At 49.6% G+C, this 27,365-nt stretch overlaps 1 protein-coding gene across 1 annotated transcript in view; it reads left to right on the forward strand.

The window, feature by feature from the left end:
* Positions 1-15,896: 15,896 nt before the first annotated feature.
* SFRP1 (secreted frizzled related protein 1) overlaps positions 15,897-27,365 on the forward strand; it is a 41,114-nt gene continuing 29,645 nt past the window's right edge. Inside the window, exons 1-2 of the mRNA XM_042983387.1 lie at positions 15,897-16,440; positions 21,504-21,581. Coding sequence (XP_042839321.1) covers positions 15,897-16,440; positions 21,504-21,581 — 622 coding nt within the window. The remainder of the gene's footprint in view (positions 16,441-21,503; positions 21,582-27,365) is intronic.

The following is a 27,365-nucleotide window of genomic DNA, read 5'->3' on the forward strand; positions in this document are numbered from 1 at the left end:
TTGGAGAAAGGGCATTAATCTTCTTGACATGGCATTGGTAGGGGGAGGGGTGTTGGGGGCTGGAATTCCTCAAACTGGGATATCCCTGTGAGCAGAGAGATCATTGTCTTCCTTGGCTGTGTGAATAAGCTTTAGTTCATAAGCCCAGGGCATAAAAATGTCAGGAGGGCTAGAAGAAAATCAAGTAGCATCATAAAAAGCAAATATCATTTCCCCTTTTTCTTCTTACTGCTCTTGTGGGAGTGGAGCAGACGTGGAGGGGACTCTGTGCTTGTGGAGGGACTTTGAAGTGTTTTCTGGGAACAGACTCTCATGTTCTCAGCAGGAGGTTCCACAGTGGGCAGGGTGTGAGGGGAAATTCATGTGGCAGAGAGGGCAGGTCTGGTGAAGTTTAAACTTGTGAGCAGAACATAATTTGTACAGCCAAAGCTTTTTCACACTCCTGGCAAGCTGGTGGGGCCATCACCTCTCTCTCAGGGAGTCCTCTTTCCCTGAATGTTCCTCCCATGTGATTCCTCTGTGTTAAGCTGGGCTCCACAGCCACAGAATGGGGGGTTAACCAAGAAGAATCCAGAGGCTAAACAGGCCCACAGAGGTTGTTCCTCTGGAATGAGGTCCCATACATCTGGAACGAGAAGGGCAAGGTTGGGAGTGAGGAAAAGTGAAGATGATCAGGCACCCAGATACATCAGTTACAGAAACTTAGGACAAAGGGGTAGGTGACGATTACATGCTCTGCCATGCTGCACCCCTCACCGTCTCATGAATAGGCTGTGTTATTTCCTCACTCCAGCCTTCCCCCACCTGGAACACTCTGCGACCTCTTCTCCAGCTGGCCCTCCCGAAACCTCTAGACAAGTCCAGCTAAGAGTCACCCCACATAACTCCATGCCTACCTGTTCCCGGATTGTTTCACATGTCATAGTCCTTGCCTCTGAGGCCTTTACCCTCTTGTGGAGGAGCTGGGTCTGTCCTATACTTGCAATGTAGGTCTCAAGGGAAATGTCACTTCCTCTGAGAGACCTTCCCTGATCTGAGCCCTCCAGATAGAATCATCCTGTTTGAATTTTTCCATATCACTTCACGTTTTCTTGACACCGTGTGTGTGTGTGTGTGTGTGTGTGTGTGTGTTTATTCTCTCACTCCACTTAGAAAGTAAGGCAAGAATGCAACTTTTCTGCCTCCTTCACCACTATGGCTTTGGCGCCTGGCACATTGTAGACCTTCCAAAAAAGTCCGCATTGAATAAACTAACAAAAGAATGCCTCTTCTTTCTCCCTAGGAGGATAACCAGCATGTGTCTGCTAATAGAGTGGATAAGTGACTCACAAGAAAGAGCTAATGGTGGCATGGTGAGGAAAGCAAAGGAGGGAGCAGAACAGAGGGGTCCAGGAGCAGATCTAAGACTAGGACTTGGGGTTCTTAAATCCATCCTGTGCACGACTCTGGGTAGGTGGCTGGATGACACTCCCAGTGCGTTTTCCTATGATTCTAGAGCTCCGGAGGTGAGAACGTGTGAACACTCTGCTTGGCCATCGGACCTGCCTGGGCAGCCTGAGCCCTGCATACAGGGAAGTGCTGGTGTGCCTGGGGCTGCCAGCCTCTTTATGGAGCCACTGGAGCAGGCCTCGTTAGTGAGGAGAGGAAAAGGGAACAAAGAGCAACCTTCCCAATTATTAATAAGGCAGCAACCCCATCCATCTTAATGAGACAGGGCGGAAAAAATCAGCGGCCAGGCAGCCAGTACACAATAGGATACAATAGAGACCCTGCTTTCTTTTTTAAAAAGAGAAAAGAAAGAGAGACAGACAGAAAGGAAAGAGCTGTGCAGATTGGAAAGCTGTTCCAAACGCCCACCTCCATGCACTTTGTAGAAGGTGTCACCCTGCTCTGCAGCGATAGCTACCTGAAAAAAATGCAGAGGGTATGGTGGTCCTCCGCTGCTCCCTCCCCTTGGCTGGCGGGGATGGGACAACTTCTCTGGCAAGCAGGGAGTTGAGTGGCACCCATCCTAGCAAGAGCCTTTGCTCCCTGGGTGCAGTGTGGCCAGGATGAAAGTGAAGGTCTCTGGCCTGGTGACACAGGACCTGATACGTTAAATGGGGGCTCAAGAAGGTTTGTTAACCTTTTCAGTTAGTAGCTTCCCACCTCCAGCTCCTACTTTCATGTCCTGTCAAAGATTTTCTGTGCCCTGGATCTCAGTCTTCTACTTGCCAAATGTGTAACTTCTGGCAAATTGTTTAACATGTCACCCTCCGTTTCTTCCAAACTGTCTTGCCTCCTGGGCTCATTGAGATTTTATTGTGCTAACATACCTACAAATGATGGCCAAAATGGCTGACACAAAGAAGGCATTCAGTGACTCTTGACAGAATCAGAATATGATTCTTATTTCAGCTTGTGGATGGGAGAGTGAGGTCTTCTCCAGGAGGCTAGAAACATTTTGAGGGTGGGTCTGTCTCCTGTTTACTTTGCTTCCCCCAGCTGAGCCCAGGGCCCAGCACAGGGTAGCTGAATGAATGACGGAAAGGCAGGAACTATAACCACTTTATCAAGATGAGACGCTGATCAAATGTTGGTCATTCCCTGCAAGGTGGAGAATTGTCCTTCGTTCTGGAGATATTCCCTAAGTGTGGAAGCCCTGCCAGCCCCAGGGATCCCTCCCTCCCCGCACAGCAGGTCCCCGTGTTGCCAGGTCCAGCTGGGAGCACCAGCAATGATGTTCCACTTCTGGCTGATACTCTCTACCTGCATCAGGGATGGGCCTGGGAAGACGGAGGCACCATGCATGGTCTGAGGTCTAATCAGAGCCCCAAGAGGTGGGTGGCACAGAGACTGGGCTGGAGCCCTGAAGCACACAGCTGGGGCTGCACAGAAGGAGAGAAGCTGGTCCCTCCTGGCTATCTCTGCTTAGGTTGAGGCTTCATTGGGGTTATTCCATGGGGACATCTAAAGCATTGTGGGGCAAGTGGAGGGCAGAGGAGCCATTGGTGAGGCTAGTGACATGCTATACAAGGTGTCTCAGATCTGCACCCTACACCAGGGTACAGAGGTGGGGCAGGAAAGCTTCTAAGGAGAACAAGGCTCTTCACTCACAAGCTGATGCCCTCCAGTAAAGCCAAGGTTGGATCGCAATTAGAGCAAGGATTCCTGCCAGTGACTGTGGAGCTCTGCCAGGACCCTCATTAGTTTGGCGGGAAATCCTTGCAAGTCTTCCTGGATCCTACCACATGCCCAGACACGCTCCCCGACGTTCGAACCACCAGGCTCTCTACCTCCTCTCTTTCATTGGATGACACATGGTTTGTCCAGCATTTCCTCAGAACAAACACCCCCAGGCCTCTGCACACTCCGGTGCTCTCTGTGGTACTCAAGGAGGCATTTTTACTATCCCTCCCATCTTGGGACAGGGTCCAGTGCAAACGGGATAAGTATGTTTTGTGTGGCAAGTTATTACAGGATGAATTCCAGCAGTCCGGAAAGGACGGCTGCCAAGCGCTCCCCTGGTATGACAGGTATATGACCTTCAAAGTCTCCCCTCCTGGCATGACTGTCTCATGGGTGGATTATGCCAGGGAGCCCTTGTTCCACACTCAGTATGGCTGCAGGGTGGAGGGACCCGAGGCAAGTGGCCTGGCATCCACAGATAACCCACTATGTGACCTCAAGCAGACTGTTTAACTTCTCTGAGCCTGTTTCTGACCTTCTTATGCCCCATGTTCATAGTTAGAGGAAGTGGAGGAAGCTCAGAATGTCTTCTCTTAGGATGATGCATGGTGCAATGATCAGATGCCCAGACTGGACCTGTGCTGCCCTGGGAGGACGAGGGGCCCAAGATTGCAAAATCAGATGGGGCAAGATGACAGGGAGCAGTTGAAGAGGGTATGTGTAAGAGGGAGGTAGAATGCACATCAAGTACAGACCTTTGCACATAGTAGGCACTCATTAAATATATGTTGATTGATTGCTGGCCCAAGAGTTCTGATTCCATACTTCGCTTCTGTGTGGTCCGGAAGAAAGATGTAGAATATGACTGCAAACGCATCCTGACCTGGACAATGGGGGCAATTATCCAGAAATGTGAGCCATCGCTCACCCCCCCTCCCACACTAAGTCTTTTGCAATAATTACCTGACATTTCAAATGAGGCAGGATTTTTAAGAACCTATGTAATTGAAACTGGTATTAGAGACTCACATTGTTCCTTGTGCTATCATTTATGCTATCCACATTTATGCTATCCACCTGTCTTCTCTTCTTTAAAATTAATATTTATATTTTTACCTTTTTTTTCAAAAATTATGATTATTGTAGAAATTTTGGAAAATGAGGAAAAACAAAAAGAAGACAGTTTAAACTGCCCATAATTCCAACAAGCAGAGATAATTAACATTTCATTGTACCTATTTCCAGGCTTTTTAGCTTTTTTCCTTCCTTCCCTGTCTCCCTGCCTCCTCTTTCTACTATTCTTTCCACAAAATCTCAATGATACTACATATATGTTTTTATTCTATAGTCTCTGTCATTCATTCATTCATCATTCAGCAAGCCTTTATGAATCGAGTGCTTACCAGGAATACCAGGGCACTGCTCTATAGGATACAGTTGTGAACAAAACTGATGCAAATCTCTGTCCTTGGGAAGCTTACATTTTGATAGTGATGGTGGTGAGACAGACAATAAAATAAATGAGCAAAACATGTGCTTTGTTAGAAAATCATAAGAAGTAGGTAGGGAAATAAAGTAGGAGAAGGGACTAGGGTTTGGTGGAAAAGGGAATAGGGAGAAGCTGGGTGCAATTTAACTAGGAAAGACCACCCTGAGTGGCTGATGTCTGAGTCTGAACCAGCAGGGCAATATTCTCTCCGAAGATCCCCCATTTTCAGGTTCTAAACTTCAGCATGACTTTTTCAGGTGTATAAAAAATCTAGGCAAAATTCGTGTATCAGTAATGCAATAGCTAAGGAGAAAAATGCCAAGAAAAGTGCTCAAAGCCTATGACCAAGTCCTGGGTCTTCTCCTCAGGGTGATCTGAGTATGTCCAGGGCAGGAAAGAGCATGCTGTGGGGGAAAGAGGGTTTGGTTTGGGTAGGGGGGCGTTGCTGGTACCTGCTGGTCACAGCTATGCCAACATGTTGGCTCTCTGTTGCCTCCCCTCTTGGACAAACCTGTTTAGGAATAAAAAAAAAATCACACCACAACAGCTCCATTTTGGGTGCTGGCATTGTTTTTTTCACAGTGATTTTTGCCAACGGTCATAATTACCACTAACATTTCTATTGCACTCTACAGTTTTCCAAGCTCTGGTGTTTCTGGAGTTCCTGATCCAGTATGGGATAGTAAAGTGAAGGAAGTGTGGTCAGAGTTTGTGTTTCCCATGAAATTTGAAAGTTTGAATGGGTCTAGAGCCTCTCAGTTCCTCTTCTTCATAAATTAAGGACCTGAGGCTCAGAGAAGTGAAGAGGTTGAAAACAACACTCAGGACCTCAGGCTGGAAAACTTTTTAGCTCAATGTTGCATCCACGAAAACAGGTGTCTCACATAGGGTTGATGTTATACAGCATCATTCCCTTCTAGCAGCCAAGTTGATTTTTCTGATGTAAAATTCCAAACGATCAAGATTGTTTTGGAATCAGCCACCGGTACCAGGGCCCTCAAATTAAAAATGAAACCTGTCTTGCCTGTTTTAAGTAGCAGTTTCTTTGCCTGCCTCTGGGCCCATGTGGGCTCTGTCTAGGGATGGGCCTGGGTGGCTGGTGTCAGCCTCAAGTATCATTCCTGGGTTGCTTTGAGTGATGGTGGTGGTGGGGGGCGGGGGGGCGGGGGGGCGGGGAGGGATCCCAGGAAGTCACCTGGTGCTGGTGCCCCAGTGCCCATTAGCCAACCCTGTATGAAGTCCTGAATATGGACTTTGTCTGGTGAGCTCCACTGAGCTCCGAATGGACTAAAGCCAGTCATTTGGCAAAAATCAGCTCAGTTGCCGCCATTGTTCTTAAAGAGGCAGTGCTGAATGGGCTGTGGACTAATGTATTCTATTATGCCCCTCAGGCTGGCCTCTGAGTGTTGGGGAGAGGGCTGCATTCCACATGCGCTCCCTCCCTCCCCTGCACTCTGCTCTCCAGCCCTGCACTGGCCCCAGGGAGGAGCTGCTCAGACAGCCCCCGGACCCTGGGTATCTCACCTCCCAGGAAGAGCGCTTGATAATCAGCTGTGGGGAAGGTGCCCCATCTGTAACCCCTGCAGTAGTAGGAAAGGGTGTTGAGAGTGGCCAAGAGTCCAGTAAGAGAGCCAGGAATGGGCATGGAAAGGCTTGGCTGCTGAGAGGAGCAGGCATGTTGCCCCACATCCCTCCCCCACATCCACCCATCATGCAGCCTGTGTCTGCTGCCCCCTTTCTCCTGAAGCCCGTTGACTATCAGGAACATCCTTCCTCTGGAGAACATGACGGCTCATGGGATATATTTCAAGCAGCCTGCAGATCTTTCATTCCAGGGTCAGTTATGCCCAAACCAGGAGAAATATGATGTGTGAAAGATAAGGGGAGAGGATTTGGAGACAGAGCTCACACATTTATCATACATGCCCTTTTAAGCACAAAGGAGAGGCTTATATGAGTCTTGGGACACTACCTCTTGCTCCTTGTGTTTTGCAAAGCTAGGTCTCTATCCAGGATTTCCCTTCACCTTGGAGAGCTGGAGGGGACCTCAGCCAGAGGAGTGAGGACAGAAGCCAGTGTGTGGCCAGCTGGTTTAGGTGTCCTCCCTAACCAGATGGAAGTTTAGAAGTGTGAACTTCCTGGCTCCAGGACTTGGTGAGCTCGTTCTTCAGAGCCTTCTCTCCTTTCTGGACGTTCACACTCTTCCTCCCCAGCACCCTAGTTAATCTGCCACAGGTGTACTTATTCTCACTGACAATAGCTACCCCATCTTTGGAAAGCTATCAGAAGGCTGAGAGCCTACTTGTTTAGGATAGTTTGGGTGGGGCTGGGGTTGAGGAGGTGGACAAAATGATGGGGAGAGAGAGAACTGTCAGCCAGTCTGACAGAGTCGTTAGACCTGAGAGCTATGGGGACCTGCATATGCTTAATGCCACAGTGAGGTAGGTTCCTGGTCACTTGTTCTGGGGCCATGGCCCTAGCATGGCCGTTGGCTGCTCTGAATTGCTGGGCAGTGAGTGGGCAGATGAATGCTCCCAGATGAAGCATGCTGTCCTGACTGAATGTGACATCTCAGCCTGAGCTCTTCACACCTCCCCTCTCCCGAACCCTCTCTTCTGCACTCAATCCTGCTTGGTTGCTTTGATGTGTGTCTTTCCTACCTCTATGCTTTTTGGGTTTTGGGAATACAATAAAACCTTAGTTTGCGAGCATGATTCATTCCAGAAATATGCCTGTAGTCCAAAGCACTCATGCATTGAAGTGAATTTTAAGAACCATTGGCTCATTTGTGATCATGTGACATTCAGTGTCATGTACTACTTGCATTGCAAGACATTGCTAGTTTATCAAGTTAGAATTTATTAGAAATGTTTGCTCGTCTTGTGGAACATTCACAGAACAAGTTACTCGCAATCCAAGGTTTTACTGTACATCTTAGATGGCTTCTCTTTCTCATGTGACTCAGTCCAGGCAGAGGTTATGGTCAGGAGAAAAGAGAGAATAGAATAAAGTCCAATCTGAAATCCCTGCTAATTGCAAGGAGGCAATTTCCTTGGAGAGGGGATGGAAATAAAAAATCTGGGAATGTGGGTGAGTTAAAATGGTGTAGGATGTAGAACACTTCATCCTCCAGAAAGAGTAATTTATTCTCCTGTCAAGGCGCCAATGATAATGGCAATAAAAGAAAACATAAGTGATGGTGGTAAGGATTATGTGGCAATTTAGGAAGGAGCCAGTTATATATTTATGGACCAAAATGGCTGGAAACCCTTCACACCCGAGGAGTTAATGCAGAACTTGGGAAGTGCTCCAAGGCTGAGTGTCTCTACTTGGGAAGTTGTTATTTATGGAGCTTTAAACGGGGTATTCAGTAATTTGGTGGTCTAGACTATAGTTAAAAATAAAGAACAAAGGGTTTGATGGACAAATTATGCTTTCCTGAGGGGTGGGGGCTATGGCTTTCTTATAACACTCTGAGTGTTAGAAGGATTGATAAAAGGCAATGTTTGTATAGTGACAGATATTAAATATGATAGAGTGTGGAACTGCTGGAAGATTACAGAAGCCTCCAGATATACAGCTGCTTAAAATACAGTGCGTGGGGAAGAACGCAGGTGCTGTAGTCAGCTTCAGAGGGGCCAAGGGATGGCCCTTCTTTGCTGCCTAATCTTTACTTGCTAACACCTCTGCAGTGTGGCTTCCTGAAGAAAGAGGGTTGCCTGTCCACCCTTTCTGTTGGAAAACCTAATTTCGTTATTAAAGAGCTGTCTGAGGGGCACTGGATTGGCTCAGTTGGTTGAACGACCCACTTCAGCTCAGGTCATGATCTCATGGTTTGTGAGCTCTGGCTCTGTGCCAGGCTCTGTGTTGATGGAACAGAGTCTGCTTTGGATTCTCTGTCTCTCTCTTTCTTTGCCCCTCCCCCGCTTGTGTGCTCTCTCTCTCTCTCTCTCTCTCTCTCAAAAACAAACATTAAAAAAAAGAGAGAGAGAATTGTCTGAATGCTCTATACTTGTGGTGGCTGAGGAGCTTGTCTATGACTTAGTTTCCTATTCAGAAAAGTGGGCCCTTCGAGCGGGATGCTAAATCTAGGGATACAGACACATGCAATGCATGTTGTGAGACAAATCCCCCGACGCTTTGAAATAGGGTGCTTTGCAGCTATAGGAATCAAAACAAGAGAAAAGCAGGCACCTGGAAGAGTTTCTTAGGATGGTGCTTCTCAGTCTTAACTATGCATACAACTCACCTAGGAATCTTGTTAGAATGCAAATTCTGATTGGACATGTCTGGGGTGGAGCCTGAGATTTTGTGTTTGCTACAAGTTCCCAGAAGATACCGATGCTGTCAGTCTGGGGACCAAACTTTGAATAGTAGAGTCCTAGGAGACAAGCAAAAATTAGAACTTGAAGCCTTTGAGTTTTCTGTCTGCTTGGAGAGTCTCTAAACTATAGATCTGTGCTAGTTAGGTTTATTTCCAGCTGTAAGAAAGAGAAAACCAAAATGATTTTGGATTCGAAAAAGTGAGAGAGAGATTGTAGGTCTCACCTGACAAGCATTCCAGGGCAGGCCTTTGGGCCATTCCTTACAGACCAGGTTCTTTCCATCTTCCTGCTCCTCCACCAGAGCGTGTGGGCATTTATCCTCATGTGTGTGGTCTCATGGTTGCCAGCTTGCTGCTGTATCTCTTGGGATCCCACCTGAATTCTGGGCAGGAAGAAGAGGGAAAGGTCAAGGTGCATGACTTCTAAGGCCGACTATTTTAAAATGCTTTCTGGGGGTGCCCCACTTACCAACCTGCACTTAATTCTCAATGCTTAGAGCTGGGTTATAGGACCGATCTCATTTGGTGACCACAGGCCGGCTGCACACCTAGTGTGTGGCAGGCACTGGGCTAAGTCCTGGAGATACGAGGCCAGAACAGATATAGTTTCTGTCCTCAGGAAGCTTCTAGAGGAACTCTGGACATGTAAAAAGGCAAGGGGTGTTTGAGGAGAGGTGCTCAGATAGCCTTGGTACCCAGGGGCAGACACATGCCTTCCTTGACCCCTTCTAGCTGAGAAGCTCTGAAGAGTGGCTGGCCAAGAGAAGGTGGAGAGCTGAGTCTTGGACGGGGCAGGGCGTCAGCATTACCTTAGGCACAGAGGCACAAGGCAGCATGGTGCATTCTGGGAACTGCATATCCACTCACACCACTGTTGGCATTGTCCCAGTGTCCCAGTGGGATCCAGCCAGTACACACCTGTAGGGCTTGCACAGGTGATTTTCATCAGACATACAATCTTACCACTCATGCCATCCCAGATTTTAAATAATTTAAATATCACCCCTGGAATCATCATGGAACTCTGGAAACATCTAGGCCCTAGAGAGGACCATAAGTAGGACTCCTGCCTTAGCAGGACACCCTAGATTAGCTTTTGTATAGTCTTCTCTTTCCATCTTTCTCTCAAGGGTATATAGTGAGCCCTTTATCTCTTGGCATGGTCTTTTCTCCCTTGGAGTCTTTCTTTTGGGCATCCACATGATGGCAGGCCAGCTATGCATGCTTTATGGGCAGCTGCCAGCACAGAACACTGGGGTCACCTCTGCAACCCTGGCCAGGCCAGGGCACCCATTCTTGCAGCATCCCCCAACCCCCCCCACCCCACTTCTGACGCCTGTATGTACTCACTACTCTATCCAATTCTTTTTCTGTCCTGGGATCCCATAGGAAAACACCCCATGTACTTGTCCAGACCTTCAGACCTTTGTCTCCATCCTCCCTCTCTTTCAATGCCATCTTTTCCTTCTAGCTGGCCTCTTGGAAGAGTCCAATAAATGAATTCATGATAAGACATTAAGGACAGCCGAAGGCTCTGCAGGCTTCTCTTCCTAAGGGTGAACATTGAGCAAAGGCAATTCAGCCTAATGCAGAGTCAACAGAATTGGAATCCAAAGATCTGTGTTCCTGACTTGAGTCTGTCCTGCACCAGAGCGCAGTGGTGGGTGGACTGGTGGAAAGGGGCCCATCACTTGGAGCCTCTGGGTCTTTTATAAAATGGGAATAATGAGCTTCTCTGCCAGCTGTGAGGCTTTGTGTGAGGTTCGAAGGCGATAAGGCAGGAAGGGTGCAAACGGAGAAAGCCTGAAGGAAGACAGCTTACTCTATTGGGCAGGCACTGTGCCTTAGCCAGCGGAGGCCAGCCTGGTACAGGAGGCTGCCCCCTGCCCGGATGGAGGCCCTGGGTGATCGCTTTCCCAGCCAGCCCTGGACTGGAGCTGGGAGTGAAGCTCTCCGGAGGAGGGGAGGAGAGCAGGAGTGTGATGATGGCTCTCTTCCACTCTTCCTCCCTCAGCCTCTCATTCGTATCCCAGCTGCTGTTGAGAAAGGTGGTGGAGCTGACTGGTGTGCCCGCCAGGAAGGATTAAGTCAATACACACAGGGCTCCTTGGGGAATGTGTCCCGCCTCTGGGCCACTGCCCTCCCTGGAGAAATCTGGGCAGATTTCTGGGCTTGCAGTCATGGAAGCATGTGCCAGTTCGCCTTCACAGGGAGAGGGGGAGGGGTCCCTAAAGACCCATTTTTCCTTCCCAGTGAAGCCTTGAGCTCTGAAGCCAGAACCTGGCACCACGTGTTACAGGGCCAGAGCCCCTACCAGCGTCTCCTGCCCACTCCACTCCCAGGTGTTGTCAGAGGCTTCTGGAAACCTGGCTTTCCAGGTACCAGCCCCTGTTTTTAAGAGGATTGCCTTAAGAAGCTGGGGATCAGTGTTCACTGCAGCGTCAGTCCCTGCAGGACTTACTGGAAGCTCTGCCCTCTTCCTGAAACAGCCCACTGCATTCATCAGCCCACCCGCTGGCTGCCCATCATTTAGAGCAGCCTACTCTGTGTATGCCCTGGGGAGAAGGAGGTGAGTCTTCAAGCATCTGTGCAGCAGGTCAGCTCTGGACATGGACCAGAGGAGGGTCAATACAAAAGCCCCACACCCTCTTTACAGTCTTTGTGTAAGGGGCTCATGATCATTTCCTTTAGAATTCAGATCTAGGGAAGATTTTTCTTTCCTGCAGACAAGGACAGCCACGTGAGTTATTCATGCTTGCTTTTTACCTTGGTTCTTGGGAAACGCAGTGCAAAATCAATGCTCAGGCATAATACCTCCCTTAGATTGGGTATTTCACATACCTGCCTCCTTCTACTATATATTGATGCACTTTTTGTGATGGTGGGCTTCACCAAGCACTGGCTGTGTGCCTGGAACAGTGATAGATGCTGGGGATGCCCATGTGAGACAAAATATGACAAGATTCTGGCCTTCCAAGGGCTCACAGTCATGTAGTAGATACCCCAAAGCAAACGGTTTGAAAACATCCACGTGAGTGCTGTAACAAAGTGTGCACAAGTGCTCTGGGTGCAGGGCGGAGAGAGCAGTTCATCCGACTAAGGGTGGAGAAGGCAGGTGATGGACTGAGAGGAGGTCAGGCAAGGCTGCTGGGAGGAGGCGATGCCCGAAGGACGGGTAGTGGGTTTGCCAGGTAAAATACAGGACACAGGAGTTCAGTTTAAATTTCACATAAACAAAGAATACCTTATAGTATAGGTATGTCCCATGCTCTATTTGGGACATACTTATACTAAAAAACTATTAAAAAGCATGTACTGTATTTTATTTTCCAGAGTAGTGGGACAGGCATTAATAGTTCTGTTTTACAGATGAGAACTCTAGGGCCAGAGGGATAATGTGCGAGCCATTCAGCCTGTGAAGACCAGAACACAGGCATTACTCCATATTTCCTGACTCGGGGCCAGAATGCTGTCCTCTGCATTGTACCAGACCCACAAGCACCCAGCCATAGACAGGACACTCTCTTGCCCTGGATAATGGAGAGGATGCTGAGTGTATCTATGGAGTGTCCGAAAAACCACTGACAAATGATAATGGAGCAGAATAGGAGGAAGAGGCTGAGGCTGAAAAGCAACCCCCACCTTCCCCCCCTTTTTCTAGGAATGGGCAGGAAGGAGCTCTGTGTGTAAGAAGAGGCCACCAGGTAGGCACCTGGGAAGCCCCTGCGTGGTCCTGCTTGGCCCCAACATTCGGCTTTGGGCAATGGGAAGACTGAAGAATGCCTCCTTAAGCTGGTGTTATGAAGCAACAGGGAACACATTTCCAACTTTCATGTATGGGCAACTGGCAGTATGGGAAAATCAAAACTTTTTTTGAGATGAAAAACACGTTTCAAGTAGTATTTTGCTCCTGATCATTTAAACCATTCAAGGAAAGGAGGTGTGCTTCCTGGCTCACAGCTCTCATATTTCAAAACCCTGGTTTCTGGGAGCTCTGTCACATCAATAGCATGTTTAAAAAAATCTTTGTTCTAGAACTTTCTCCTCTACATACACAAATGCTTGCTATTAGGAAAAGGGAGACTGGACTTTGAAGCACCAAGTTTTGATAGTGTGAATAAGGACAAAAACCTGTATTCACCTCTAAAGTACAGTTTTCAGGTTGTTCTGCCTGGCGCTATTATATGATATGTGAACTGATTGGCAGTGGGCAGTCACTCTCCAAAATCTCAGGTACAGGTTCTGGTCTGTCAGTGGTACTGAGACTGAGTCCTTCCTTTCCAGCTGGGTCTTTGGAGGAGCCAGAAATGTACTGGGTTTAGGATTCTGGGTTCTTAGTCATACCAACACTCCCTGTCTGTCCTCAAGATGACTGTGTCCTTGGTACAGCCCAAGAGGCCTCTCTCCCAAGCAGTAAGATGGGGTGGAGGGTTGGGGGTTGGGGTGATCAAAGTCCACAAGGAACAACTAGGTGCAGCCTAGCTCCCTCTCTCAGTGGGACTGTGAGATTTTCTCCTTGAGACCCTCCGAGACTGGTGGAGGTCTACTACTGAAAGTAGCTATCACCCAGGCTACTTTCCAGAATTTTAATCGTGGAAAGACATAAGTTCCCACCATTTGGGGAAACTGCAAACATGAGTGAGAGGTCAGCTAAGCGTGGATTCAGAGATGAGAGGATGTTATCTACAAACACAACTCTTTCTAGTGCGTGAGTAAACAGACACATTTGGTTTGGAACTGAGGGCCTGGCTGTAGGAAAGAAAAGGACCCCCTACCAAACAGCATTTTTCTCTAAATGCCCCTTGAATTGAGAAACAGTTGCCCAGTCTCCTGCAGTCTATTCTCTGTGAGGAATGTCTTCCCCAGCTTCTTGGGCTGAGCATCACCAATTGTTTGGGGATTAACCCTTGGCCATCCAAAGTCTTGCTCTATCTCTCTCATCTCTTTCCCTCCATTCTGCCTGTCTTTCTTTGCTGCACCTTTCATGAGCTGAGAAATGACAGAGAGGATGACCGTGCAGCTGCTTCCAATGTGGGTGGCTGAATCACAATCGCTGGATGGGCACGACTGCTTTAAGAACAGAGCCTTACTTCTTCATGAACTCTGGTAGTTGTACTTGGAATCCGTCCATCAAGAAATTAGGTCTGCAGCGTCCAAAGCAAGCTTCCCCAGAGCTTTACAAACAAGCTGGCCCAGCAAGACAACACCACCTACAGTGCCTGCCTTGAGCTCTGAGATCTGTGGCCCATTTGCCACATGCAGTAGTGTCACACTGCTCAGATGTGGGTTTTCAGCATCCTTGCCTTCCCTCCACACACACTTCAAGATACAGGCAGTGTAGAGACCTAACAAACTTCACGAGATGTTTGTGGTTGTCACCTGTCCTCAGGGGTCAGTCATGGTCACACTCTCAGCTCTCTGGAGATTGACCCTTCCTCTCAGGGTAATGTTAGAAATATACAAAAAAATTCCCAGAGACTCCGAGGGCAGGGAGACTTCTGTTTCCTTGGGGGAGGGGTTGCCTTTAGAGAGGGCCTGCTGTATATCTACTGATACACTCTTTTTGCCTTCTGCCTTAATGGGGACCCTGGGTTTTGACCCGAGGTTCCTGGACCAGCTCTGAATGTAGCATGTGAGCCTGAGTGATGGACTTGATATTTACACAAGCCACACTGATAAGTGCACATGTGTTTTTAATGTTTTGGCTTTCTACACCACAAACATGTCAATGTGTATATGTGGGCACACACAAGACTTGCTGTCAGGCTGGGACTTGAGTGTATGTCTTTTCTTTTCTCCTTTCCTTTCTTCTTCTGTCCTCCTAAAGCTAACACCTCTGTGAGAAATATTTCCTCCCACCCTGAGCAACATTGGGACAGTTACCTACTGCCTCTGGTGTTGTCTGAGGTTGGCCACCGGCCGGTTGTCCCATCTGGAAGGGTGCTGCATTTTTAAACCGGCAAGCGGCTGGAAGGCTTAAACCCTCCCCCTTGGGTTTGCACGAACTGAGCCTGGACACCTGGACGGCTGGGGATTTAAAAGCAGACCTCCCTTGGTTCAGCCTTCCTGAGCCCGGGTTTGTCTGAAATGGTCTGTCTTTGTACTGCAACTACAGAGGACAAAACCGGGGAGGTGGGCTGCTTGTCTGGTGGGCTGAATTTCTGCCTGAAATTAGGAAAAATTGTATTAAAAAAAAAGGGGGGGGGTCTTCAGTATGTCACGGGTTTGCAAGTACTGTTAAGGTTCCTGGCTTTTCATCAAGCCTACTCAAGTTGACCAGCGTTGACTGTCCTCTTTATCCACCCCACACTTTTATCTATCCCCTCTTTCTTTTCCTGTCCGTTCCTTCCATTTTCTCCTCTCCTTCCCCCACTTCTTTCGCTATTTATTTATTTATTTTTGGTTTTGTTTTTTAAGGGGTGTTGACCTGGGTTTAGTTCTAGTAAACGGAACCCTCTTGCAAGTGAAGCGATTGGTTAATTGCGCCGGTGACTGACGTGCTAAATGAGTGCGGCTCGCAGCAGCCGGGAGCTGATTGGCTGCGCAGGGAGTCTCCGAGGGCTTTGCAACAGGAGCACCGGGCACTCGAATCCTGCAGCCTCCCGAGTAAGTGCCGCGCGCCCGCCCGCCCGCCCGCCCGCCAGCCAGCCCGCCGCGCGTCCGGGAGCCGGGGCAGCAGCACTCGGCCCGCCGCGCGCGCTCCCCTTCCCCGCGCGAGCTCCCGCCGCGGCGCCCGCCGCAGGCCGAGGGCCGCCACCCGCCGAGGACCGGGCAGGAGCGCGCGGCCGCCGAGCCGGGCAGCGCTGGGGCCGGCGCCTTTTGTCCCTGGAGGTCCCTGGAAGTTTGCGGCGGGACGCGCGCGGGGAGGCGGCCGAGGCAGCCCCGACGTCGCGGGAGCCAGTGCGCCGAGCCAGCATGGGCAGCGGGCGCGGCGCTGGGGGCCGCCGCTGGGCCGCCCCGGGCGTGCTGCTGGCGCTGGCCGCCGGGCTCCTGGCCGCGGGCTCCGCCAGCGAGTACGACTACGTGAGCTTCCAGTCGGACATCGGCTCCTACCAGAGCGGGCGCTTCTACACCAAGCCGCCGCAGTGCGTGGACATCCCGGTGGACCTGCGGCTGTGCCACAACGTGGGCTACAAGAAGATGGTGCTGCCCAACCTGCTGGAGCACGAGACCATGGCCGAGGTGAAGCAGCAGGCCAGCAGCTGGGTGCCCCTGCTCAACAAGAACTGCCACATCGGCACTCAGGTCTTCCTCTGCTCGCTCTTCGCGCCAGTCTGCCTCGACCGGCCCATCTACCCGTGCCGCTGGCTCTGCGAAGCCGTGCGCGACTCGTGCGAGCCCGTCATGCAGTTCTTCGGCTTCTACTGGCCTGAGATGCTCAAGTGTGACAAGTTCCCCGAGGGCGACGTCTGCATCGCCATGACCCCGCCCAATGCCACCGAAGCCTCCAAGCCCCAAGGTCAGGCCGCCCCGTCCCACGCGCGCGAGTCCCCTGACCCGGGCCGGCGGGGCACCCGCGGGCCCGCCGCGGGGATGCCGCTGCCACGCTGATCCGCCCCCTCCCCCCACCCTGCCCCGCTGCTCCTCCCTGGAGTTCGGACGTGCTCCCTGGAGGTTGCTCTCAAGCTGTGCAATGAGTTTTAAAAAGTCCGAGGTGTCGCTTAGCACCTCTACCAGCCCAGGTGCACGGCGGGCTTGGCCGGCAGCGGTGGCCGCGCCTGAGCCCCAAGCAAGCTCCGTGCGGTGCCCCGGGCGTCGCTTCCTGGGATCCAGGGTCGCTGTCTCCACACCTGAGACAAAGCCTTTATGCTCCACAGGAAAGGAGAGCCCTTCTCTCTCTGGGAGGGAACCGAGTCCCCATCGAAGTTTTTCACACCCGAGACGGGATGCCCCAGGAGGAAAACACCCAAACCCACAGTGTAGGAAGCCCAGAAAGGCCGAGAAAATGCTAAGGCGCAGCTTCGTTTACTTTCATAGGTTCGACGAGGATTAAAAAACCCAAAACCAAACACCTCTCGCTTCCCTCCAGCTTTCCTGAGCTAGTCACTGGGCCTAGGAACTCCGGGAGGGCTGAGAACTGGCTGAGAAAAAAAAAAAAAAAAAGTTTAGAAGCTGAGGATTTGTTTCTCCACCCTTTTCAGGTGGTCTGCTTGGGGAGGGTTGGGGCTGGAAAGCTGGTTCTCCCATTCTTGCATACCCCCTGCTTCTCCCATTTACACAAATCCTCAGGTAATTAGAAAGATAAAAATGTAATTAGCTCATTGTTCATCTCTCCTTGGGGAGTGGGGCTCCGCAAATTGGAGACTTTCCTAACAGTCCCTGGAGGGGCCTGAGCTTCCTCTCAGAACCCCTCCCACTTAAAGGGCAGCTTTTGAGTGGGAGGGAAAAAAATCCCGGAGAGGCAAAAAAAAAAAAAAAAAAAAAAAAAAAAAAAAAAAAAAATCAAAATAAACAAGCAAAAAATGCAGCGCAGTGGCCTTTTATAGGAGCGAATTCTTCAGAAGCAGAGTTGAGGCTGAAAGATGTGCATATAGTCTGGGATGGGGGCCCCTAGGTGCCCTCAGCACCAGGGCACGTGTCCTGCGGGTTTGCTGAGGAGGGGTTTAGGGTGGGGGACTGCCTGCTTGCTGGCTTAGCTCATCTCCAAGGATGCCTGAGAGAGAAGTGTCCTCTGAAGGGCTTACTCTTCCAGAGTGAGGGGGTAGCATGGGGACAGGGGGCCCCAAACTTGAATGCTCCTGCTTCTTCTAGGGAGGGAGGAAATCGGCCCAAAGTGATGGGCATTGGGTGGCATGGACCCCTGCTGGGTGGGAAACCTGGCTGTCTGGCTGCAGTGGCCAGGGCACCTCTGCTCCCCACCTCCTGGGTGTCTGCACAGGGTTAACCTTCGGGGAAGTGCGGCCCTTTGGGAGCAAGAGCTGAGCAATTACCTAGAGCAAACAAAGCACTTTGTGTTCTGCGGGTGTGGAGCCATCCCCTGCAGCCCGCAGGATTTTCCTTCTCCCCTTCCTCACAGGCCAGGAGATTAGCCCAGCTCTGCCCCAGCAGCCTCTGCTCCACTCCCGGTTGTCTGTTTCTGGGACAGCCCAGGCACGTGAGGTGGGGGCCCATTGGGGAAGCACCTTCAGAGGGGAAGATGGGGACTGCTTATAAAGGGGGAAGAATCCTCCTAACCGAACCCCTCAAAAGGCTGTGGTGGAAGTAGAGGAATACCGAATAATTGTTGTCTTGCCTTTGACTCCTTGGCTGCTCTTTTCACTTGTCTGCTATCTCCTCAGGGGCCTCGGTCCCATGCTCCTCTCCCCTCCGCTCTGTCCCAGTAGTGCCTAGGCAGTCGCCCTCCCAAGGCCAGCTGCCCAAGGGAGACAGGCTGTGGAGGACCAGTCAGGTGTGGGGCTTGGGGACTGGTTCTCCCCTCAGTGTTTATGGTGAGAGGCCCTGCCCGGAGAGGGCACCTCTCCAGTGCTGCAGCCCTTCGGTGGAGGGAGTCCCACAGGACTTCCCCCCACCCCCCCCCAGGATGCCTGGCCACTGTCAGCTGAGGTGGGTCTGGGAGAGCTGTGTGTGTGTGTGTAGGGGTAGGCTGACACAGACCAAACTGCCACATGGCTAGTGGCTCCAGAATGGAACCGGTACTTTTGGGTGAGAATAAATACAGATGCGTGACTTTTATTCTTTCTTCTGATTCTCTGAAATTAAAACCAAATTTTCAAAGCAATGCGTATCTCTGCATGCTCTAGGCTGGTTTCTGTTCACGTAATTGGTCATGTTTTGGGGTATTGGGCAGGCTTTTGCAGCCATGTGTTATTAAAGATAAACTTGACAATGAGAGATGAATGAAAAGATGCTTTTCCCTCCAAAAGGCTGATGCCCCAGTGACACCCACATCTGTTATCGGAAGAGGCATAACTGTATAAACTTTCCAGGAAAGTCGTTTCTAAATCTTGCACTGAACGTGAGACCTGTACGTTCCCAGGCCTATAAACTGTTGTTCCTCCTTCCCGCTTAGGTTTCACTGATTTAAGTTCTATGAGGGAGCACATCGTTTTAGTTTTAGTTTTTGCTGTTTAGACCTGTTGTGCATTAAATCAGCCTGGCTGTTTTAGTTGCAGATTGCAGAGGTCATGGTGCCCTTGTGTCTCGAGAGCCTTTCTTAGGGTCCTTTCTCCATGTATCAAGGAGCTGGTCAGGGAAGAACTGCTGTGTGTGTGTGTGTGTGTGTGTGTGTGTGTGAAAGAGAGAGAGAGAGAGAGTGTGTTTGTGTGTAATTGTGTGCATGTGTTTGTGTATGTATCGGTGTGTGTGTGAGAGAGAGTGCAAGCAAGCTGTGTGCGTGTGTGCATTGATTTTTGAAAAATCACTTAATCTTAATTCCAGTGTTGTGGACTTTCTCCTCTACTCCCCCTAAAATATTAATGAGCCACAAAACCTTTCAGTTTTTGGTTCCTTTGCTTTAAACGTTATTTTAAGTATACCTTCCAACAGTGATTTAGTTCTCCTTCTCAGATGGATGGTGGATTTCTCCTACTGAGACAGCCTGCAGGGCCCTGAGGACACGCCAGAGGGGGCGCAGATTAATATTGCATTACACATTCCTCCCTTCCCGGATCAGGCTGCTGCAGAGTGCCATAAGAAAAGTTGAGATGGGGGTTAGCCCTGTGGAGAGCACACAGGGCTCACCCCAAGAGCTCTTTCCACCTTGAGTGGCGCTGAAGGTCAAACATTAATTGATGAGACTGAGAAAATGTCCCTGTTGGCTCCGGAGCCCTCAGCTGCCAGTCAGATCAGGGAACTCAGAGGGTCCAGAGGAGATGATGGGGGTGTGCCAGGGCGATGGTGTTTTATATTCTCACAGCTGCTTGCTCGGTGAACACTATATTCATAGACACTTTTAGAATGATAACTTACACTTAAAAAAAGATAATAATAAAACAAAGAAAACCCCAAAGCACAGTTCACACTCCTAGTATAGGTAACACGTAGGACCTCCTTTCCCTGTTTTTTCCCCATGGAAGCAAGAACCATAATGCAAAATTCTGGGTAAGTTTTTCCTTTTGTCAGAAACACCACCTCCAGAACCCCATTGCAAGTTCTGACTGAAAAGCAAATTTCCAAATTCTGGGCCCAAAGACAGTCATAGTCTTCTGCTTGGAGTGTAGCTGTGATTCTTGCTGCCCTGAGGACATGGATGGTGTCTGGCCCTGGGTATAGTGTGAAGGTGGAGGGGTGTGGCCTCTGCTGGGCCATGAGGGGACCCTGCTTGGAAGTGGGGGTGACCGGCTGTGCACTAGGTATATCCTGGGGGCAGCCCTGGCCTGGCAGGGCTTGGCAGCAACTTCCACAGCGTCAGTATCGGGGGAAGCTTTGCCCATTTCACTGAGCCGCAGGGGAACTCCCAGGCAGGAGATGCTGCCACGGAAGCCACAGAAGCCATGGAAGCTACAGGAGAGGAGAGGATGGGGAGGAGGAGGACCAAGGGCCTCACCTCTTACATTTTGCCTTGGGGTGGCTTTCCTGGGCTCCTCAGCTCCAGCCGGGCTTGGCCTCCGGTGGTTGGCCAAGGTGTAGTGCCTTTAGAATGTGTAAAATGCTTTCCTAGATGGTGGGTTCCACTCCTAGAGTTTGATAGGTGATGGTGGGGGTGGGGGTGATGGTGAGCAGCTGCCTCGCCCTTCTGGGGATTCCACTGCCTACTTTCTGCCTGTCCTCCCACAGAGGCACTTTATTTTCAAGGGATCCCCTCCAGCAGTATTTTGGCTCGGAGACCTCCGGCCCTGGCCTCAGAAGTCTCCTCCCCCTGTGCCTAATGCCTGGCAGTGGCCCTCATGCCTGCCACACACACACCTCCTCTTCAAAGCCCTTCACCGTATTGTGAAAACGCCTTCAGAGGGTCCCCCGTCTGCCCACCCCCCCGGCTCTCCCATTTGGCAGCTCTTGCTACCCCGGTCCCCAGCCACCACTGCCCCCCCCCCCCCCATCCCCAGCCCTCACCTGGCAGGCAGGAACTCGCACTGCAATAGCCTTTTTGGAAGGGGTGTTCGGGGCCTGCGGCTGGAGTTTGTGAGTCTGGCTGAGTTTCCTTCTTGGCTCCTAGAGAGGGGTTCAGATTGATCTGCTGTCCTATTGGGAGTTTGGGAATGGGAAGGGGGCAGGATTCAGAGAGGGATGTTTAAGGGAGAGGGGAGAAAGAACCGGAAACAACTGGAATAGATGTGTTTCCCAGGGACCACCACACCTCATCAAACCGGAGTTCAGAGACCCGCCCTGCCTAGCCCTGGATAAGTTTGGGTTAAATGGTTGTACCATATTCAACAGGTTTTCAAGAAGCTATGTCTGTTTGGCTTTAGGTCCAGGGCTTCAGGACTCTTCTCTTATTCTCCAGTTGCCCTTCAGAAATTCCAGGAGACCTTTAACTACTTTCAGCCTGGCCCTGGGGCCGACCTCTTCCCCAGGGGCAGCTCCTTCCAGAACCCCCTACCCCTGGAACTCACAGCTCCTCTTTCTCTTCTTTTCCTTTCCTAGGCACAACCGTGTGTCCTCCATGTGACAACGAGTTGAAATCTGAAGCCATAATTGAACATCTCTGTGCGAGCGAGTTTGGTAAGAAATCATCCCTGGCTGCCTCTAGGAGGTTTGGCATTGCCTGGTTCTTCCTGATCTGCGTCCCTGGTGAACAGAGAGCCCGGTGACACATCTTTTTGGACCTTTATATTCTCTCCGTCCATTCTCCCCGAATGGTTGCTGTTCTCGGGCCCGTGGAAATCTAGACAGGGTGGAGGGCTGGCTAGTTTTTATTAAAGTCAGACTTAGCTTTGGCCCTTCTGTGTGAGGGATCACTGGACAACTTTTGGGGACCTTCTCTGGGAGTGGAGGGAGGTAGACTTGTGGGCAGACGGAGAGGAGTTAGGTGACAACACCACTCCTTGGATGCCTCCAGGAGGTGCACCCAGGAGGTCCTGCCCACAGCTCGGCCTTCCCTCCACACAGGCTCTTTCTCTATCCACCCCTAGGTGTCAGCACCACCCTGCCCACACTCTGAAATGACTACATGGGGTGTCCTCCCAGGGAGGGAGTGTCCACCCAGGGAGGGTGTTGTCCAATGCTGAGGACCATGATCAACTCCTTCCTGACACAGACAATTGACATTCCTTCAGTAGTGGGAATTGTCTTCCCTTCTTCCCAAGTCACTGTGCGTTAAAAGGGACTTCTAGATCAGCACCTGCAGCCCCAGGGGGAAGTGCTGTATGTGGCCTGGGGAGCAGATCTCAGGGGCACTTTCAGGGATGGTTCCTTGTAGTCTGCCTCACAGGAGACCTGGCACCCCGAGACTATCTTCTCTGGGAAAGGTAGCTGTCAACCGCATCCATTTGGAGGGCCGACTCCTTCTATTTTATATGGATGGTGAAAAGTGGCTCGGCTCAGGCCAGGCCCACTTTGCTGAAGGAAGGTTCAGCCTGACACTGAAAGTGCATTTCTCAAGGTTCCTTAGCAGGAGAAACAGAACGGTAGGTAATGTGAGTCTTTGTCCATTTGGGGCTGCCAACTCCATGTTTTCATTAACTAAACATAATGAAGGGTATGAAAGGGACTTGTTCTGGCAAAGTGCTGGGCCTGAGTCACACAAATAGGGCCTACACATGCAAGTTGAAGGAAATCATATAAGTGACGCATACATTCTCAGGATTGTCATCATGACTGAAGACCCCAGGTGGGAGAATTCAGATCCTTTGCCGCAGAGAGCTTCTAGAGGATGAAAATGTCTTGCGTGCTTTATTTCTGCACTAGATGTCTCTGCCTCCTTTGTTCTTGGAGGACTGCAGGACCTCTAAGAAGATTAATCTGGTGTGCATTTTCCCTCCTGTCTTTGAATCACATCCTTTTTTCTTATTGCCATTTTATTTATTTATTTTTTAAAGTTTATTTATTTATATGCTTTGTGAGAGAGAGAGCAAGCGTGCATGTGTGCATGAGTGAGCAGGGGAGGGGCAGAGAGAGAGGGAGAGAGAATCCTAAGCAGGTTCTGTGCTAACAGCGTGGAGCCTGACTCAGGGCTCTATCTCAGGAACCGTGAGATCATGACCAAAGCTGAAATCAGAGTTGGGCGCTTAACTGACTGAGCCACCCAGGTGCCCCTGTTTTTGTCATTTTAAATGTAGCCAGATGAAATTGTAGAGTGTGCCTGCAGTGATGTGTGCAGACCCTGGTTACCCTTCCACCTACTGGTAGTTATATTTGCTCCTTGATGCTCACCCCCTTGCTTCATCAGAGGGTGGTAAAAGCCCAGTCTAGTCTGGTACGTCTCCTACTGTAGAGTCTGTGGGTGCACAGCCCCATACTGCATTAGCAACAAGTTTTTCTTCCACAAATGGAGCTGAGATTCCTTCCCAAAGATGCATGTGGACATAGAGGAAAACTCTCCCGTAAACCCTGACGAGAAGCCTTTTGCTGCATGGCTGGGGCAGAAAGAATCTGTTGAGATATGGCTGTGATCCCAAGGAATCCTTACAAGGGATACCTAAGGGGCCACATTTCGATTTCACGGGTCCTCTTCAGATATTATATATCAGCACACTCACTTTTAGGAGTTGGCCCCCTGATATTCCAGCAAATCCAGGGCACCGTATTAGAGTAAACTCTGAAAGGTAATATATCAGATGATGTTTTGTGCTCATATGACTTCTGTTGGGCTCACCTCCTGAGGGACAAGTGATGGCAAACTCTGGAACTCTGTGTGTGTGTGCAGGTGATTGACTGACTATACCTTCCTGTTCAGGAACTCAAATTCAATGTATCTGATCATTCATTGATTCATGTGTCCCTCCATTCATATTTCTTGAGTACAAAACACTGTGCTAGATACCATGTGCAAAAATACTTAACTTAGAATAAACTAGAATTTAATTAAACATTTTTTTCTTAAACACTGACCAAGCACTAATCAGTGATTCTCTAGAGAATCATGGAGTCATGACATAACTCACCAACTGAGGAGGGGGCTGTGGGAACTCAAGGCCAAGTTAATGTTAAGGAGGTGTCGGAAGAGAACCCATGTCTTCATGCCCAGAGTCTTTGTCTAGAACTTACCAGCTTGTCATCAGGTCTCCTCCCTCCATTCCCACTTGCTCACCACAATTCTGGTGATTAGGGGCTTTGTGGCAACCAGTCAAACTAGAGACATTCTCTAGAAGTGGGCCAAAGAGGCAAGCTTTGGGGAGGAATTTGAATGTGGAAGGTTGACCTTGCCGTGTAGGGTAGGGCTCTCAAGGGTGTCAGGTTTCTCACCTGGGGATGGATATCCTTTTCCCCACTGTAGTAGCTGCCTGCTGAGTCAGCAAGCCACCTGCTTACTGCCTATGGGAGGGAGGGGTAGATCTTATTTTAATAACCAATCAGGTCTTGGCAGATCTGAATGATTGGTTGTTTGGGATTGTTCATTTTTCCCTGAAATAATTTTCTTCTCAGGTTCAGAGAATTTTTGAGGTCTTCCTGGACCCCATAGGTCATCATATCACATCCACTTATTTCATAAATAAGGAGTCTGACTTTCCCACCTGGAGTTCTTTTACTCTGTGTCATGCTGCCTTCCTCATTTAGGAGAAGAACAGCCATTGGGCTTTGCCACGGAGGCCTTTAACCCCTCAGCATGGTGGGTATGGTGTATGCCAGGCTCCTTTGAACTGGATGCAAGAGAGACTTTTTGGGTGTTTTTGTTTGTAATGTTCTTATAAGGCAATAAATAGGATCTTTTTTTTTTTTTTTCACTCTGCAGGAGCTGAGCTTAGCTCTGCCCTTCTCAGCATCCTGGAGAATGCAGCCTTGTTGAGAAACTTGTTTCTTAGCTCAGTTCATTTCAAGTAAGTGAGGCAGTCAGCCACGCTGATGGGATTCAGTTAGGAAACAAAGAAATTCAGCAATGCAAGCTGACACACAACAGAGAAGAAAAAGAATGTTTTACTCCCTACTCCAGGGATCAAACTTTGCATTAAGTGGCCCTGACATCCCTGGTGGGAAGGCATCAGGTTGTTGGAAGGCTCTCTGTGAGCTCTAGGAAGAAGGGGGTGCATTCCTTCTGGGTCAGCACACACACTCGCCCTCCTGCTAATGCGTCCTCAGACTCCTGCGGCCTCCGTGGAGATGGGCGTGCACAACCCGTCACCTCTTTCCCAGGCAGTGCATTTTTAAATCTCTGGCGGGTCTGCTTGGCCACTAGTCTCTCCACCTCTGCACTGTACCCCCTCAGTTCAGAGCGCATTTTTTTCCCCCAACAGGGAAAAAGCATCAGTAGAAACACCTGTGTGCTGATACTCAGGAATGCAGCTGGATCAGCCTGGATCAAGTACCAGATGTGGGAAAGCCAAAAATTAGATGGTGCAGAGTCTCTGAATTCAACATGGTGGCCAGCCTGCCTGTCACGCTTAAATCAGGATGCACTGCTCTGCCTTTTGTTCTCTCTGCTTTTCCTGCTATGTGACAAGAGGGTGCTGCTGCTCCGTTCTCTTAAACAGGCCAATATAGTATTTGCAAGCTGCCACACTAGTTATCTTGCTGTTAACAACTCATAGCCATCTTTCCTTCATGTTAGCTTATCCCAGGGGTGTGAGGATCTGATTTATAATTGCTGTGAGGTTAGGGCCCCACCTCTGGCCAGTCTCTCTAGCTTCTCCAGTATCTGTAAACACCCTTAAGCTTTTCTGGTAGAAATGTGCATGGTGCTATACTTCTGCCAAGATCGTTCAGACCTTCCTCTTGGACTGGCTCCTCCACTTTTTTGAGCTTGAGAGTTCAGGTGGCAGCGTCCTTTACCCCAGTATTTTTTTGCTGTGGAAAAAAATTTCTTTGCCCCCAGAAATTTTCCTTGCCTTCTGGAAGGATTTTTTTTTCCATTTATGTGTTTCCTCATAAAGAGTAAAACCATACTTTGTAACACCAAAATGAGTCAGATAGGAAAGAAAAGAAATCGGTGCTCACTGTTAGCATTTGGGAGTATTTCCTAGAAAAGAAATATTTTCAGAGGTTCCTGAACCTTCACTAATTTGTTCTTGCTTTGCCTTCCTCTTCTTTCAAGGTGTCTTGGCTGTGCTGCTGTTTGGAGGCACAGTGTTTTACTCCCAAGGGTAATTTGATCTCTTGCAAAAAGTTCAGCCTTTCCAAACTAAACCTTGGGTTTCCTCCTGCAGGTGAGGAAAGCTGGCTGCCAGCACAGTAATTGCAACATCTGTAAGCTGCTTGAGAGCAGAGTCTGTGTCCTGTACCTTATTTTACCTAATGTAAGATGCCCATTAATTATGAGATGCGCTATTCATTTTGTACCACTGACAAAGGAAATATACCTCATGTTAAAATGGGAAGATAATCCATGTCTTAGAATGAACAAAACAAGGCCTGTTTGTACTTAAATAGTTCCTGGAAAAGTGTCGTCTTCTCCACGGTCGGCATGAGATGCAAGTTTGTCAGATGAGTATTTGAATGACAGGATGGCAGGGATATGGAAACTGGACTCCTTTTTTTGTAAAAGGAGAAAACTCCTTTCCAAGTGACTGTGTACCACAGGTTAGTTGATTTCAAGGAAAGCTACACACCCTGTTTTAGGTGAGTGAGTGTATATGTGTGTATGTTAAAAAAAAAAAGCACTCACATCCAGAAATCTAGTTCGTTTAAAGTAAAATTAAATAGACATGGGGAAAGGGCACTGTTACCCCCGGGGTGGAGTCAGTGGGCTGAAAACAACTGCTTTTTATTGTCATTGAAGATCTCTAAAATACATATCCCATATACAGATCTGTAAATACTTGGAAGGGATTGTTAAGGCATTTCACGTGCGGGAAAACCCACTCGGTGCTTTAGGTCCATGGGAAGTGTCGCTCATGGCCCGCAGCCTGTGTCTCTATGAATTTGACCATTCTGGGTACTTCATATAAGTGGAATCCCACAACATTTGTCCTTTTGTGTCTGGCTTGTTTCACTTAGCAAAATGTCCTCCTTATCATTTGATGTATGTATAAACTGTCATGGAGAAGGGGAGCAAGGAGGACTGACCTTTCACTTCACCTCTGGTCTCTGAAGCTTTTCTGGGCATGGGTGAAGAAAGGTGGGGGAAGGGATGAGATAACATAAGGGGGCTATTCACAGCCTGCACGTGTGGCCCATTCCTTTGGGTGCTGCATTGCTCGTTCGTATCCCTTTGCCATTGTAAAGACATGCTGAGCTGGACGGAATCTCAGAGATCAGCCAGTCCGGGGCTCATCTTACGGACTGAGAAAAATAAGTCTCAGATAAAGGAGTTAGTCTTTTGATTGCCCAAGGCCGCTCTGCTTGGCATCCATTACAGCTTCTGTTCCCACCAGCACTCACCTGGGCAGCCAGTCCAGACTTCATACCGTTCCT

Source organism: Panthera tigris, chromosome B1 (assembly GCF_018350195.1).
Source record: "Panthera tigris isolate Pti1 chromosome B1, P.tigris_Pti1_mat1.1, whole genome shotgun sequence".
NCBI lineage: Eukaryota > Metazoa > Chordata > Mammalia > Carnivora > Felidae > Panthera > Panthera tigris.